This window comes from Athene cunicularia (genome assembly GCF_003259725.1).
Source record: "Athene cunicularia isolate RWA chromosome 1 unlocalized genomic scaffold, athCun1 chr1_part1, whole genome shotgun sequence".
Lineage (NCBI taxonomy): Eukaryota > Metazoa > Chordata > Aves > Strigiformes > Strigidae > Athene > Athene cunicularia.
Window position 1 is genome coordinate 14,194,730 of NW_020799091.1, and position 17,155 is coordinate 14,211,884.

General features: G+C 34.7%; 1 protein-coding gene across 3 annotated transcripts in view; it reads left to right on the forward strand.

The window, feature by feature from the left end:
- DYNC2H1 (dynein cytoplasmic 2 heavy chain 1) overlaps positions 1 to 17,155 on the forward strand; it is a 180,513-nt gene that overhangs the window by 146,541 nt on the left and 16,817 nt on the right. For all 3 annotated transcript variants that reach the window (XM_026843929.1, XM_026843951.1, XM_026843940.1), the window contains 2 exons: positions 612 to 821; positions 3,603 to 3,692. In XM_026843929.1, coding sequence (XP_026699730.1) covers positions 612 to 821; positions 3,603 to 3,692 — 300 coding nt within the window. The remainder of the gene's footprint in view (positions 1 to 611; positions 822 to 3,602; positions 3,693 to 17,155) is intronic.

Below are 17,155 nucleotides of genomic sequence, written 5' to 3' on the forward strand. Positions count from 1 at the left end.
TCAGAACACATGCTAAAAAATACTTATGTAATAAACTGCAAATGAATTCAGATTTTCAGAATGATACCATCTCTTGAAATTATCAATAAATTTGGATTTTCAGTGGTTGTAGTGGAATTGAAGTAATAAAAATGTCAGTGTTAGAACAGCAGTACCTCTCAGAGTCTGTGTTACTCATGATTTACACATAATATTATATTTATTTTGTGGTTATTTGTATTTAATTTCCTTCCAGGTTGAACTACTCTTATCAAAGGAAAAGCTATATCTGGCAGCATGGTTTATAGTACCCAATACAATCTTGTTATGCTGAGTACACTACTGGTTTTTATATTGACACATTAACACAAATGCTAAAAGAAGTAATTCTGCTAAGATTTTTCAGAAATTCTAGTACTTTTGAAGTAATAAAATTAAGCCCAAGTAAAACAGTAAAAAGATAAAAACCAAGTAAAAAACAAGTTAAAAATTAATATAAAACAAATTTTAACACCCCCCCCCAAAAAAAAAAACAAAAAAACAAAAAAACAAAAAAACACACCAAATAATACATTGTATAACGTAACAGTTTCCCTGACTTTATTAACTGGACATCATATGTTCTTTTTTAGAATTCTAACCTGATTCACCAGAAGCTGTCTCCTCCTGTGGAGCAACAAGGATCTCCAATTTTATCGTTCATTACTCTGGAACAATTCAATGCAATTCGCCTTGTGCAAAGTGTCCATCAGTCACTGGCTTCTTTAAGTAAAGTCATCAGAGGTACCTCATTACTAAATTCTGAAGTACAAAGACTAGCAAGTGCTCTGCTAAATCAGAAGGTAAGTAATTTCGTCATTAATTTACATTATAAGCAATGAAAAAAACCCAAGTAAACTGAACAAAATTCTAATACATATTTTCACATCACCATCTCTCATTGACAGAAACTGAAGTGGAGTTCTTTTATAGATAGTGACTCTAAGACATGTTTTTTCTGGAATGAAACCCCAGAAAAATGTTGCTTGAAGTACTTGCAGGAGCTTCTGAGTATATTATACTTTTATCAAGCTTTCTCTTAAGGACAAATCCAATAAAATCAGAAATTGTAGAATACCCTTTCTTTTTCAAATACCAAACCATGCTAGATAAGTTAAATATGTTAGCCAGTAAAACATGGAAATCTGTCCCTTTTCTTAGTTTTTACAGTTTCTTAACATTTAAGTTTTACTGCAGTCGTAATCACAATTTGCTTTCTGCATTTATTTGGTATCGATTATTGCCATATCACACCAGACAAGCTGTGTCTAACATAACCTATCATCTCACTCTATATTCTTGATATACGAGAAAAGCAACCCAAGTTTGTATATGTACTTTCTCCATGTTTTCTGTCATCAAACTGGGCAGTAATATAAACTGGTACAATTAGTGACTGCAAATTTACATCTTCTGTCATTAATAGCTAGATAATTGGATTCCAAAGATAGTCAAACAAACATTGACATGAGATTCTGTTTTCTTTCACCTGCAGCAATTGATAAATTGTATTGATGCTAGTGCATAGATGCTGAGATTGGCTCTACCATGAACAATAATTCCTATTAACATCTTGTTTATCTTCATGTGAGGAACAAGTGTTAAAAAGATTGTTATGTATTTATTGATCTATCAAATTTCCAATTAAAATAGCGATTAAATTCGTTGTCTTTTCACATTCACAAGATAGCATTTGTTAGCAAAATTGCAGTACAATTATAATAAATTAACATTTTCATGTTAGCAATCTCATTGACTTTTAAACATGTTTTGACTGTGTGCTAGAAATTGGTGCTAAGTCATAGTGAATGCACATGATACATGTAATGACCATTTTTTAGTATTTATTAGATTTCTTGTTCCTGAGAAAGAGGGTATGTCTTGCTTGTGTGCTTAAGCTGCACTCTTAAATTGGAAGCAGCAGGAGCTATGAAGCTGATCACTCACAGAAATGTACTTAAAGATTCTATGCATTTTTATCTCTCACAAACATCAGTTCAGTGCTTCCTGATATATTGAACCAAGTGTTTCTGTCATTTCATCTGCTTACTTATCCATTTACCTTGACACAGATCACTTTATTGGATTGTGACCATAAAGCAATCTTTTCAGCAGGCCTCCAGAGAGGCTAATGCCACATTCTTGGCATGGCAGCTAAACCTCACTCTATTTATCTTAAAGTGATTTGTTTCATGTATTTTCTATATACTGTTCTTTTTTAGTTTAGTGTGGTCACACATTATGTAAGAAAGGACTATTTTTAAAATCTTACATTTTAAAAGCACCAAGATCATAGTCCTTGTAAGATTATAGCACCTGAAGAAGCTGCTAGATTACCAACAGAAATGTGAAACTCAATAAGTATGACTTCTAATCGTTCCAGGAATAAGCCTTATTTGTGCAAAGTTTATGTTAGTGTACATCTGAATTATGTTTCCACACTAACAATTAGTTAAGCTATTACTTTAAATTTAGACTGATATATAGCAACATTAGGTCAATGCCTTCTAGATAACAGATTGGTGAGCTGCCTGTAAATGCATGGCAAAAGAGTCTGCAAAATTCAAGGACAATATTTTCAAATACAAAAACTTTTCAAAAAATCATAATTAGCAAAAAAGCATGCAGTTAACTGTGATTTATTATTGTTGTATATATATTATAGTTTATTAAATTCTTTATTAATTAGTGTCTCCAGATCCAGATATTATCTGGTTTTTCTCTTTGAAAGGTACACATGGAGTATTTACTTTGAAAGATACTTTTTCTTGTGAACTTCTCTGATCAAATCTTGAAAACTTGTTCAGCAAATATGCTGTTAGAACATACTTAAAAATGCAACTGTAAACGTTAAACAGTATAAGCTGTTTATTCTGCTCAGCATCTTCAGTATTGTAAAATATTCCTCAGGTAATAATTTACATCAGTTCTCTTTCACAGAAGTAGGAGAATCTTGCAGAGTCAATTTCCGTGTGCTTTGCAGATTCCTGTGAGGTAGATAGAATTTTATCCCTATTTTATAAGGAGGAAATCTGACAGAGAATTTTGTAAAACTTTCTTTTCTATGTCAGTGAAAAATTTGGGGATATCTTGCAGGATTTTATTCTCAGGTGTTGTTCTACAAACACTTTAAGATGAAGAGAAAATAATCATGCAGAGGAATTGTACCAGATTCACTTCACCACAGAGCCTCACAACTGCTGTTCAAGTCTGTGAAGGCAGCAGGAAAGGAGTGAGAATCTGTGGCTGCAATTAAAAGATGCCACTGTGGCTTTCCAAGAAAGTATCAATGTAGGCCTTTCTGAAGTGTTTCTGGAACCTACTGATGTTCCCTTATTGCATAGCCGAAGTTATTCTAAGTTGTCCATCAGCACTGTATCTTTGTGGGCCACATAAAGAATTAGCAGGAATATGACCTTCCTATTAGTGGTTGTATTCTTTGATCATTGTATTGCTTGTATTGTCTTTTTTATTTGTAGATATATTTGATCTCGGATTATTTAATTTCATTCAGATTGCCAGTTTAAGATATAATGATTATAGTTTTGAAATGGATATTTTCAGTAAATACATTTTTATTTCAGTGTCCCATCACATGGCAAAGCAAGTGGGAAGGTCCAGAAGATCCTTTACAATATCTTAGAAGTCTTGTAGCTCGAGCACTGGCTATACAGGTAATTTTAAAGAGTCATTTTACTCAGTACATTGGTGTTCAGTGAAATACTATGTTCTGTGAATTGCACTATAGTAGGCCTTTCCAAACTCAAGACCCAAAGAGTTTTAGCTGTATGAAAAGGTATGTAAAAATTTATAGATGAGAAATGTGAAGACAGCAGACTGAGCAATTTGAAGTCAGTAATGAAGTTAGTTACTTCACTATAGATTTACATCTTAGATTTTAGTCATTAGACTTTCTGAACTGTGGGGAAAAAAGGTAGATTATTACTCAGATGAATCTTTACATCTAAGTCAAGACACTCTTTTATGTCATAGAAAGATACGTATAAAGAGAAAAAGTGAAGCAATTCTAATAGTGGTAATATAGAAATTCATAGGAGACTTAAAGCAAATAAAGAAAACATCTGCGTTCTCCAGGTTTACAAGGGGCTATAATAGAAGGTGCAGAGTCTGGCAACAACTCTGTCAGTCTACAGTCTGACAGTGAAGAAGATAATTTTTAGTTAAGGTAAATCTTATCTATACTTTGATTGACAGAAGTGGTATATTTAAGATAATAGGCAGACAAATTAAATAGTCATTTATCTAAATTAATTAGTATTTAAGGAACCAGATTTTATCATGTCAAATACATAGAGGGGAAACTGTAAGAACCTCCAAGAGCTTCCTTTAGGAGTGACAGATCTTCTGTTACCTCCAGGCAATAAATAGAAAGCTGTTGGTTTTGACCTTGACTAACACAGTCTTGTCCATTGAGATATAAAGAAGATTTCTGTGTACATTAGTGTTGACTGTCAGATTCAGAAGGAAGATTTGAGGGACAAATGTTTTCTAGGCATAACTTTTTCTAAAGAAACTATCAAATGGATGTTTCTGAAGTATTGATAAGACTCTTGTTATGCAAAATATTTCTTTTGGCTAATGCATCTTTTTTCTTTATCATTTGCTTCACAAAAAAGCTCCAATTATAAATAATGAAGTGTAAATATATATAGCAACAAGTGATAATGTTCAGATGTTGTTTGGTGATATAACTAGAGTTGAACTTAGTCCCTTCTGTCTTTTGACTGGCTATTATGGTCATTATTATTTAAAAAAAACATCATTTGTGGCTGAGTCAGCGGTGTACATAATCTTCAAGAATACCTTGCAGTTTGTGACTTCTACCTGTATTTGGTTGTGACCAAACTGCATGTGGTTTTCCTTATTTATATGATTTTTTAAAAATAGAAGCCTGAAATTAGAGCTCGAGCTTCTGTGTGGAGTGCATCTCACATAAAAAGGGGAGATAATAGGGCAGAGTGTAATAGGATGAAGTTGTGTTCAGAGTAATAGATGATTTTCAGCCAAGCATATTTATAAAGTTTTTATTTCCATATATTACTCCAGTCAACTATTTCCAAATGTGCTGCATTATATTATACCATGATAGGAATCCTTCTTTCTCATTGTTCAAAGCACTGATAAAATTGTACAATTGGATTACTAATTTTTATGAAAGTCATTATGAAGAAATAATTTGCAATTTTAAACACTTCTAGTAAGAGAGGGACAGATTATTAACCAGAGGTTTACAGTAAATATATAAATGTATCCATAAGCAGTAAATTGTGGTGTTTTTTTTTTTCTAACAACAGAAAATAGTGACAGATGACCAGATATCTGGGTTTGTTTTGTTTTGTTTGTTTTTTACATCAAAAATGTAATTCAGTTGTATTTGAAGCAATCCTTAATACTACATTATCAGTCTGTTTTGCTTCTTAAGCTTCTAGTCAGATCACATCTGAAATACCATTTCTATGTTTTTTTCTTTTTGTATGTATTTTACTGGAAAAATGTTGATGATTTCTAATTATGCATTTCAGTTGAATCATCTTTTTCCTTAAATGTCATTCCAATTCACATTTGTGCATATTACACCAAGATTTTTATTAGCCTTGATAATTTTTTAATTAACTTTCCTTTTTTGTGACTTTTCTTTATTGATTTTGTAAATGTAAATTATCATAGTTAATTCTAGATTTGGGATCCAGAAATTCAATAAAGGTTTCAATAAAGATTTTCTCATAACTCTGAAAATTATCTTCAGATTTATATTTCAATAAAGGCCATATTTTGGATTGGTTTGGTTTTATATCACCAACTCCATCATCATGTTTTTTTTTCATGCCTCCCTCTGATTCATTCACTATAAGATATACCTTCACCATTTGAGACAGGTTTGATTCAGGTGTTTTTCAAGAGGAAAATAGGAAACACTGGAACATAAAAGTTGTACTGAAAGATTGCATCTACTAAGGATGCAGTAAGTCTCTGCTTAGGTTATTAGTTAAAGGTTGTATTGTCAAAATGTTTGCTACCAGTGTAGAAAATAATAAAAGCAACTGCTCTCTTACAAACACTTAATGGGGATGGGGAAGAACCCAAAATATAGGCTGGCGGGTAGAATAATTATAACAGAATTTATAGAAGTGTAAAGATGTTCTGAGAGCATTACATACAACAGACAGAAAAACAACAGGTGTTGCATTTCTTGTATCTACATTCACTCAGAAAAAGCAAAATAAAAAGGAAGTCTGCCTACTTAAAGTATGAACAAATCAGTACATGCAATATGCAATAGTGCCATGTTTTGCTGTGTATTATGTCATGGTGATAGAGCTGATGGAAATATGTGATTTCTTCTCAGGTGGAAGTTCTGATATTTGGAAATTAGCTTTTGCTTTAAAACAAAAATTCTGTCTATTGAACATTCTTCTGAGATGAAGGCTTCTGAATACTTTCAATTAGCAATGCTGACACTGAATTTACAATATTGTGTTTCATCTTCTTTACAGTGTTTTATTTGATATCAACATTAAGATATGAAGCTTATGAATCACCATAGATCTTTTTGTTGGTTGTAATTCTTGATCCTTATACTCCCAGTTTCCTCACGGTGGCATCATAAATGTGTTCTGTGGTTTCCCTCTCATGGTACATGATTATAACTGAGCAGTGATACACATCTGTGTATAATAGAATTGAATTCCATCCCAGTTTGTAGATAAGTGTCTTCTCTTGGCTGTGGGTACCAGCAGAAGAGAAAGAGAGAGAAGAAACCCAGAACTACAGCTATTAAGAGGCAAAACAGCAGCCCACGCAAATGTCAAATGAATATCAACATTGAAAATGATGTGTCAGGTCAACGAATTGGAACTTTTTGTTTCCACAAGAACTAACTAAATAAAGAGCTTAATTTAACTTCTTCCAAAAAAAACCCTCTTATTCCAACAAGGCCTTGTATTTGAAATTAAAATATTTATTTCTTTCTTTTGGACTGAGCTGCTTTTAAATAATCTGTAAAACAGTTCTTCCTTTGGATGACTGTCAGACAGCTGCTAAAAGGCTTACAGCATACACTGAAAATGAAGACTGTTTGACCTCAGAATCATTAACACTACTTTCAGAGTTCTAATCAAGGAAATTATTATGAAACCTGAAAGTTTTTATTTGCATAAGTTATGGAAGTTTTTGTTGAAAATTGATGTTTATCTATAAAGTACTCCTAAAAGCGTATATTAAAAGTTCTATTTCATATTTTATCAAGAGACTTGTATGTATCACTCTGAGATGCTGTTATCTCTTGTCCCCTCCCGTCCTAAATGAAATCTAGGGTAGTAATAAAATTTAATTTCAATACCAGTTTGATCCTCTAGTATAAGATTTTTACTATTTTACTACTGTCTTGCTATTTGAGATAGAATGACTTTGTTTCTGTTTTGGAACCCTCACTGTTCCTCCGTTTTAACAATTAGGTCCCCAGAAAAGTAGATTGGACACCCAAGGTATATGAGATTTGAACTTTTAGAAACTGCCTGCTGAAGCTACTAGAAAACCTGGGAATAGCAGATACAGGACTCTTCCTTCACACTCAAGACATCTAGGCAAAGAGGTTCAATTTTCATTCACTACTAACAGAAAGTCTGCTCTTAGAAAGTCATGAAATCAAGTCCTGTCAATTTTCATTGAGTTAAAGAACTCTGAGGAGCCTGTAAATCAGTCTTAATGCAACAATAGATGATTTGCACATAAAATCTGAGAAATGGAGGCTGAACATGAATCCCAAAATAGTAATGGAAACACACTTTGTACAGACACAGCCAACCACACACGGGCTAACAGAGGAGGACAGTACCTTTACAGGCAGCTGCATAAACACAGACGGCATGAATAGCCCTATCCTGTTTCTGTGGTTCATTGCACAAGGAAAACACCCTTCCTGAATATGGTCGATTTTTGTTCTATCCACTGTCTTTCTTCCAATCCCTCAGTCTGCAGCATGCAGCTCCCAGACCCCTTATCCTCCTGCTGGTTGGTACTGCTAGAAATTTGCTAAAAAAAACCCAACAAAAAACCAAAACAAAACAACAAAAAAAAACCACCAAAACAAAAACCAACAACCCCAAAACCTAAAAATAAAGCTTAAGAGGAGGATAGGACAGACTCTGGTGATTAGGTGCAAGGTTGGCCAAAGTGTTACTGACCAGCAGCCTCTCCACGTGACATGTCCTTGTACATCCTTCTCTCTGTTTTCCCATTCTTGTTCATCCCCTATCCTCCTTTGCCCACTTTTGCTCTTGTACAATCTCAGAATTGTCATGTCCAGTCCCCAGATTCACCCACTTGGGCACTCCATAATAAGACCTATACCCCCCTTTAAGTAATCACACTTAGTTTGCGTAGCATTTCAGAGTTCTGTCCAGCAGGTTGCCCTAGCAGATTTTGCAGCAGGGACAATAGGTTAATGGTTGTCTTTTATGGTTTTAGGAGTAGCAGATTCAGATGGATTAGGTTGGCTGTGTTCCCCACCTTGTCATTGTTCCTCTCATCACTCTCTTTGAACAGCTATTACCTAGGTATCTCTACAGTGCAGAATACTTCACCCTTAGTATTCTAATATTAAAGCACAAAAATACATTAAAATACTGTGTTTTAAATCCACCCATTCCATCACTTTAATTCAAATTTCCACCTTATTCTGAAGAATTAGTGTTTTTCTGCTGCTTTTCTTGGCTGCTTCTCTTCAGCTGTCATGAATATCAAAACAAAAATACAACTGAAACCTAGTATTATCTGCTAAGAAGCTGAGTGTTAATTGGCTCCCAACAGCTCTCATCATGTTGCAGCTTGATTTCACTTTGTTCAGAATTTATTAGCCAAGACACATTTTTCAAGACCTTTTATCTAAGTGATAACTGCTTGGTAAAAGTTGGAAATTTGCAAGTACTACTATAAAAACGTAGATTTTTTTCTTTGTCTCTCATGTAATAGGCAAATTTGAAGCTCTGATAGATCTAGCTGTTGTACCACCTCCCTTTTTAATCAATGTAGTGGACAATACAGAGTAGTAGTGCTTTATGAAGATACACCATCCATCAACCTGTTTTGCTTTTTCTAGACAACTCATTTGCAGTAACTTGCTCTTCTGATCACCACTATATTTACAAAAATTTTGTCATCTAATAATAAGCAATAAAAATATAATAAATTAATAATAAATAATAAGACATCTGTGCAAAAACCTTTATTGTTTATTTTATAATTGTGAGTTCATAGTCAAACGTGCATACATAGAAATAAATTTCTTAGAGTAATAAGACAGATTTGTAACTAAAAAGTAACTAGATGTGATCATGGTTCTGTTCTGAACTGTTTTGGTGAGAACTGGCTTGGTGAAATACTTTACAAAATATATGATCTCTTGATTTGAGATTTGAATTAATCAAGATTAGTGATTCCTCAAATAACATTTGCAGATATATATTAAAAAGTGCACCAATTTTCTAATAGAAACACATTGCCATTTCACAAGCAAGCATCACCCCTAATTAACAATGTTTTTGGCATTTCTTTGGGGGAAGGCAGAACTGCAGCTGCGTGTTGACCTATCTCTCTGAAGGAGATTCTATACAGCTGAATTTGAAATTATAACATAGTTTCATATTGTACTCCTGTACAAATATAAAAATATTTTTAATGTTTCAGAGTTGTCATCTCAAATCTAGTTTGTGAAAGAAAAGTAATTAGAGTAATTCTTGACTAGATCCTTGTTTATCTATTGTGTGTGCTGTAGTTTTACTCTTGGGAATTCACATTCAAATAAAGCAACCAGTGCAGGATGCAAGTGCACTCAACAACTCTGTTGTCACGACCGTATTTTAAAACTGGAATAAACACGTAGGCATTCTGGTTTGGGGTTTTAATTTTGGGGTTTTTTTTATTATTTTATTAGAGTTGTTCTTGGTGTGGTCTTTGTCTCTAAATGTTCAGCAAGGGATGTAGTTGAGTGAAGAAAACCCCAAAAACTAGAGTCAAAGAAGAATTCTTACGAGTAATAGGAAGCTTAGATCCCCATTTTAGGCATGTAAGTGATGCTTAAAGACAGGAAGGGTAAATACCCTCCTGCTCTATAGTATGTTTCTGACTGTATTCATCTGAATGCTATAAATAGCAATTTATTTAGAATTTGTGCCCTTACATGGAGGAGAATGTGTAAGAGCATATTTGCAGGCAGTGATATCTTTATATTGTTAATTTCATGTAGTCACTCAAAACTAAGAGAGTTATGATCTAATGACGAATCTGTTCTCTACATCTGAGCTTGAGTTTCAGAATTCCCATCAGGTTTGTACTACTGTACAGTGTTGTACATCCTTTACCTTACACTTACAATGTATTTTCTTATAGGTTCTCTATAATTACCATTTTTAGTGTCATTCTAATATTTCATGATCCATATGATAAATTTAATCAACTGAAATTACCTACATATCAGGCAAAATGCAGTAAATAATTTAGAACTCAACTGACTATTGTCCATTATTCAGATATGTAATTATGAAGCTATAAAATAGATTTATTCAGTCATGTGTATTCATGTATTTCATTTTCATCAGACTGAGAAAGTCAAAATTGATGATTTGAATATATCAACAGAATAATCCATTAAATGGAAAATACAGTAAGATATTACTAGAATAATAAAATTGTGTTGCTTATTAGCTGCCAGTTTGTTAAAAATATGTGTCACCCATGATAATCAGGATACCATAGAAATGCAAAATTCGTAATGAGCTTATTAAAGGTCAAAGGCAGTTGTTGTTTCTTCCTATTCTGCACTTTTGAGGCCACATCTGAAGCACTTGTCCAGTTTTTGGCTGTCTAATTGAAATAAACATTGCCCAGGTTCCCCCGAGAGGTGTGTAAATCTCCACTTTTGGAGATACACAGAACTAGAGTAGACAATGCCCTGAGCAACCTAAATTGACATTGAATTTGGCCTTACTTTGAGCTGTGATTGGATCAAATGACTTTCAGAGGCCCATTTCAACCTGAATTGTATTATTTTATAATTTAGAACTTTTCCACTGTATCTTTTGGGTCAAATCTGCTCTAATGAATATGTACTGGATTTATACCATGTCGGTGTAGTACTTCTCTCTTAAATGTTAAATATTCAGTAGTGATAAATCTAGTTATATGTCTTGAAAATGTCAAATGTTTCATGTATTAGATATATCTAGTGGCACATAATAAGATCAGCCAAGAGAAAACAGACGCAAGTTGTAAGAGTAGAAACTGATTATTTGGAAGGAAATAATGTTGAGGGTGGTCAGACACTGGAACAGGTGGCCCACAGAAGGTTGTGGGATCTCTATCATTCAAGATATTTAAAATATCATTGAACAAGCTCCTGAGCAATCTAGTCTAGGCGTCTAGACTAACCCTTCTTTGAGGATAGGGAGTTGGACTAGAAGATCTCCAGAGATCTTTGAACTGTGATTATTTTCATTTCATGATACTGTAGGATACTTTAAAATTTTGTGCGGTACGTATCAAAATGACATAGATATTGCTGCCAAATGTTTAATTTTATGAATAAACTATTTATATAACAGAAATAATTTTCAGACTAGAACCATTGTATCTAAAAAAAGAAAAGAAAAACGTATTTTAAAATAAAGCAAAAAACCCAGTGCTGTTTAACAAAATGTGCAATATTTTTTCCCTAAATTACTCCATAATGCCTGTTTTTCCTGACAACAGGTTTGAGTGAAGCTTTATTCCATTTTACTGATCTTCAGCATTTTCTTAGCCCTCAAGTGTGACAGGACATCAGAAAGAGACCTGTGGCCTTGACGATAACTTGTTCTGTTGGGGTTGGCCACAATAAAAAATTCCCCTTTCTGGTTTAAAGAAGGGCTTTATGGGCCTCAAATAGCTCATATGGTGTGCATGAGGTACCTTCACTCTAAATGCCATGGCTCTACTATGTAGGAACAATCAACAATCCATACCAACTTATTACACCAATTTTTAAAAAAAAACAACCATTAATTACTGTGTCTACACAAAGTTATGCTTTGTTGAACAAACCATTTGACAGTCTAAGCAGTAATCCCTGTTGCAGTGTTCTGTTCAGTGAAGTGTAAGTAGCTTTAGCATGAGGCAGCATGGTGTGTTCTAGGATGCCATGTCACAGACATGGCCATGCAGTCATATACTTCCTTTGTTTAGACTGGGGTTGCATCATCACAAGATCATCACTTTACTTCAAACACTAACAAAGCCAGCACTTAACAGACAGAATGGAACAGTGAGAAGCGTTACCATACCTTAAAACACCTCTCCCCACCCATCCCTTCTTTCAGGGCTCAGTTTTGTTCCCAATATCTCTACCTCCTCCCACAGCGGCACTGGGACAGGGGATGGGGGGTGCGGTCAGTCCACTGCTTCTTCCTTCAAAGGGGAGGGCAGCACTCTTCTGCATTCTTCCCCCTGCTCCACATCATGTCCATGTCACGGGAGACAGTCCTCCACAAACTTCCTTTGTCGTGAGTCCTACACAGGGGATGCATTCTTCCTGAGATGCTCCAGCGTGGGTCACCTCCACATGCTTCAGTCCTCCCAGCACTGAGCTGCAACAGCAAGGGCTGTGTCTTCCCACAGAGTCCCAGGGGTCCTCCACAGGCTGCAGGTGAATCTCTGTTCCTCTGCTGATCTCCATGGGTGGCAGGGGGGCGGCCCTGCTGTCTCACCATGGGATACAGGGGGGCTCTCTGCTCCAGCACATGTATCTCTCCTTCCTCCTTCCTTCCACTGACATTGATGTTCGCAGAGGTGTCCTTCTCCTAACGCCTTCTCAGAGTCCCCCCTTCCCCCTTGCAGGTTCCCTTCTTACATACATTATCGCAGAGGTGCAGCCACCATTGCTAATTGTCTCAGCCTTGGCCAGAGATCGGTCTGACCTGGAGCTGGGGGAGCTTTTTGAGAAGCTTCTCACAGGAGCAACCACTGTATCCCACATCCCCGCTACCAAAAACCCCACCACACAAACCCAGCACAGTGTTTTTGATAAACATTGCACACATATCTGAGAGTTAGGTTAAGCCTTAATAGTTGATAATAGAGAAGAGTTCTGTGACACAGAGATTTTCTCTGAGTTTTGGCAGTCTCAAGAGAGGGTTTCAGCAGAAAATAAATGACTGGTAAACAGTAAAAAGAAAGAAAAAAAAAAAAAAGAAAAAAAAGAGATTGGTGACCACAGTCCAAGGGGTCATTGTTTCAGAAGAGAAACAAGAACTGTGAGGGAGATGCTTAATAGAAAATCTGTATCTCATGGGGTGTTGACTAGAGAAAATGAACCACAGCAAAGTGAGCAGTTCTTTGTTGCCTCTCCCTATTGTAACATAGCCTTTAAGCTGGTACTATAAAAAAAATTACTGTGGTGCATCCCATCATTACTAGTGCCTAATATATGGAGAGTTCTGTACCCCTGTTTAGTAACACCGGCACCATCACAAAGTAGACTGCAGCATCCCTGCTCCAAAGCTCTGTAAAGAAATTATGTCTGATGTAGTCCTGAATTTGTCCAAGGATTACGGTAGGCAGTCTTGTCTGTTATCTGCAAATGAATATTTTGTGCCACTGCATTCCTTCACCTGCAATTCTCTCCAGTGGAGGTAGGAAGTAGGAACATAATCTCTTTCAGAAGACACTGAAGTTTCTGTGAATGTTTGTCTGCTTTGCTCTGCATATAGTTTCTGGTTCTACCAAGGATTAGTCCCAGCTGTTATACTTCCTCACCAAGTTATACTCTATGTTACAGCAAATGCAATCTAGCACCTAGTAATTGATGTATTTAGTTGTAGAGAAAGAAGAAACTAGAAGGCATGAAGCATGAATATTGTTTAACTGGATTCTGTGTTTAGTGATCATACAGGAAATATCTGAAAGTAGGTATTTTTGGCATACATCAATCATGAACTTGTCAGTATGGTGTTACAGTTCTTATGCAGCACTATCATTCTGATATCCTTATTAAATGTAGGAAGGAGTAATTCATGGAAAATTAAGTTCCTGTTTTGATGAAAATAAATTAATACAGTAACCGGAATGAGATCACATTTGCTAATGCTTCCCTCAGCTATGCCTTACTGCACGTATGCTTCTGGCACATTGCTAGCTGACATGTTGATGCTAATGAATTCAGAATTTTTATGCTTCAACACTGTGCTATTGTGTAAGTTTTCAGACTTCCTGAACAAACAGGGGGTTTCCGAGGCATGTCAAACAAATAAAGAAATAATAGTATTTTATTTAAAGCACTAACCAGCAATTCTGGTCTACATGCCTAAACAAAAACAAAAAACCCTAAACCAAACAAAAAATAAAGAACCAGAAAAACTATTTTAAGACAAAAATAGGACTCCAGATTAAATTCCTGTGTGATTCACCATTTGAAAGATATGTGCCAACACCTTATCATAGACCTGAAATACTGCAGTATTCATATGTTCATTTAATAAAGGATAACTAATTCAAGAATAATACTTTAAGGATTTCACATGCAATAAAAAATACCACAAGGGAGCAAATTGTTGTATGCCAGTTGCTCCTGAGAAGCTATGCATTATCCCTTCTGTGCTCATTGCCAGAAAAGAACCCTCTATTTCATTTCTTTGGAGTGTGATACAATTACTCCTGCTGGTATTTACCACTGGATGGAAACAGTTAGGAGCACACCTATGGAACAGCTGCTGCGCTGTGAGGAAAACAAGACTCTAGCATAACTGCTTGATTGACCTTTGCTTAATCTAAACTCTGGTTAACTGAATACTTACTCTCCCAGCAGTGCTGTTCACCATCATTTTCTCTCAGACTTATCCAAAGTCCTGCATTTTTTTTCCCTTAGTAACTTCAAATCCCTGTAAAACTAAAGGGAAAACAAATGTGCTCTATGGTTTCTGACTATGCATATTCATATAACAGTGAATACAATTTTCCATCTAGGCACAGAAATTAAATAACTTCTGTAGTGATTTATATGATTTTCTCTTTCAAGAAAAGTTCTCTTCTGGGACCACACCAACAGAAAAACACAGTAGAAAAGAATATGTTTGGAATGAATTAAAACAGGTGGAGGATAAATGCTTGATTCATTGTAGAGGAGTTCTGTGATCCTAAAGTTGTATAAATGATAATGTGAAAATCTGGCAGCCTTCTTATTCCTTCCACTGTTTGATATGAGGTGCTCAGTTTGCTTTGGGATTATAGAAGATAAAAAAGGAACAGAGGCTTCTTGGATGTTAAGATACATGAAAAAAATATTATTTGAACCACCTTAGAGATTTATTTTTGTAAAAAAAAAAATCATTTTATTATACCAAACAGAACCTCACATTAATTAAAGTTTTCAAATATCCTGCTAGGAATTGTTTTCAAGCAGTTTGGGTATTGCTGATAAATTTTGATATTATATTTATAATCATCATGTGCTAGATCTAGCATGGACAATTCCAACAAATTTCTAGTTTCATTGTAATCAGAAACATTCAGGAAATACTGAAATGCTGAAATACTGAAGAAAAAAAAAAAAAACAGTTACAAAAAAGAGTGTATGATAGATTTTAAATTTTATTTTGTACCATAAATCTTTCTGAGGTTAGGATATTTGGACTTGTAGGCCACATTATTGGTATAATATAAACTATTGATATAATGTGAACTTAGTTTTAAAAATAAATTCTATACCATTCCAGCTTTCATGTAATCAAAGATGTATCATTAATTCATACACTGAAATCTGCTTTTAGTGAGTTTAGATCTTGGCTATTAGCTGTTTTGAAAGAAGAAAACCAAATCCTGAATTGCAGCAAACCTGTTAAAGACCATATTTATGGGAGGTAGGAGTGAGTAGTTGGAAGCAGCGGGTATTGACCTGAGCCACAGAGACAAGTAGCTAGATTTTACACTGTCTTGGAGCTGATGGTAGTCTTCTCATTGTAATCCTGCTGGCAAGTGACAAATATGTAGATTATTTTGGCCTACCTGGCAGTAAAGGCAAAGTTTTCTACTCGGTGATGGAAGAAGGTCCTTCAGACTGAAATGCTACATGACCACCCAAGATCAATAAGTCTAACAACTTGGCATCACTTTAACAAATGAAGTCAATGTATGTTTTGATTGGAGTTGGGATAGGAGAGGGAAATGAAGATACTACAGCTGTTAGAGTATTTTTAATTTTCAAGAAACATCATTTCAGTCTTTCTACATCTTAGCTTAAACTGCCTTCCTTTAAAGACCTGATCTCTTCCAAGTGTTATGAGAGTAGCAGTAGATGTACTAGTGACAAATGATCCATTTAATAGAATGTTGTCTTTTGAGACTGTGGCACTTCACTAACATGCTTCCATATGGTCATATAAGACAAAAAGGAGAATAAGTATAAGGATTTTTTTAACACTTGTGTTGTAAAATACATTTCATTATCATTTTGATTGCATTTAAATCTTAAATTATTTATTAAACGGCTGTGAATGAGCTATGTCTTCAGCTGTATGTAGAGAAGTACAAGCAACTACAAACTTTGCTTTTGTGATCAAATGAAAGTTATTTTGTATTTCCTAGTGCTACTTAATTATATGAGTTCAGAATTAATATCACTCATACTGTTTTTTTAATTGGGTGGAATTTAAGCATCTATGTTCGTGATGGTGTTTAGCAGTTACATTAAAAGTTTATTTGATGACGGCAATAGAATGATTATATTAAATACAAGTTGAAATGATTGTGTCTACTTTTATTACACAAAACAATTTACAATCTCTGTCCTAACTAGAATGCAGAATTACTGCTATATGATAAAAGAGATTGTTATATAAAGGCGTTAGAAGTATCATGCAGACAAGTGTCATTAACTGTGTGCATTTAAGTAATGAAAGTGGAAAGAAAAAATCTCCTAACTGATTCAGAATCATTTGGGTTGAGGGCTCATAATCAGTGATGTGACAGATGAAAAGATCACCAATTAAATGTTTGAACATGGTGGAAACATTATGGAGATGTGTCTGACACACTGACAAAATAAAATTCATTTATTGATATTTACTTGTATTTTGGATTATTTTGTTACTTC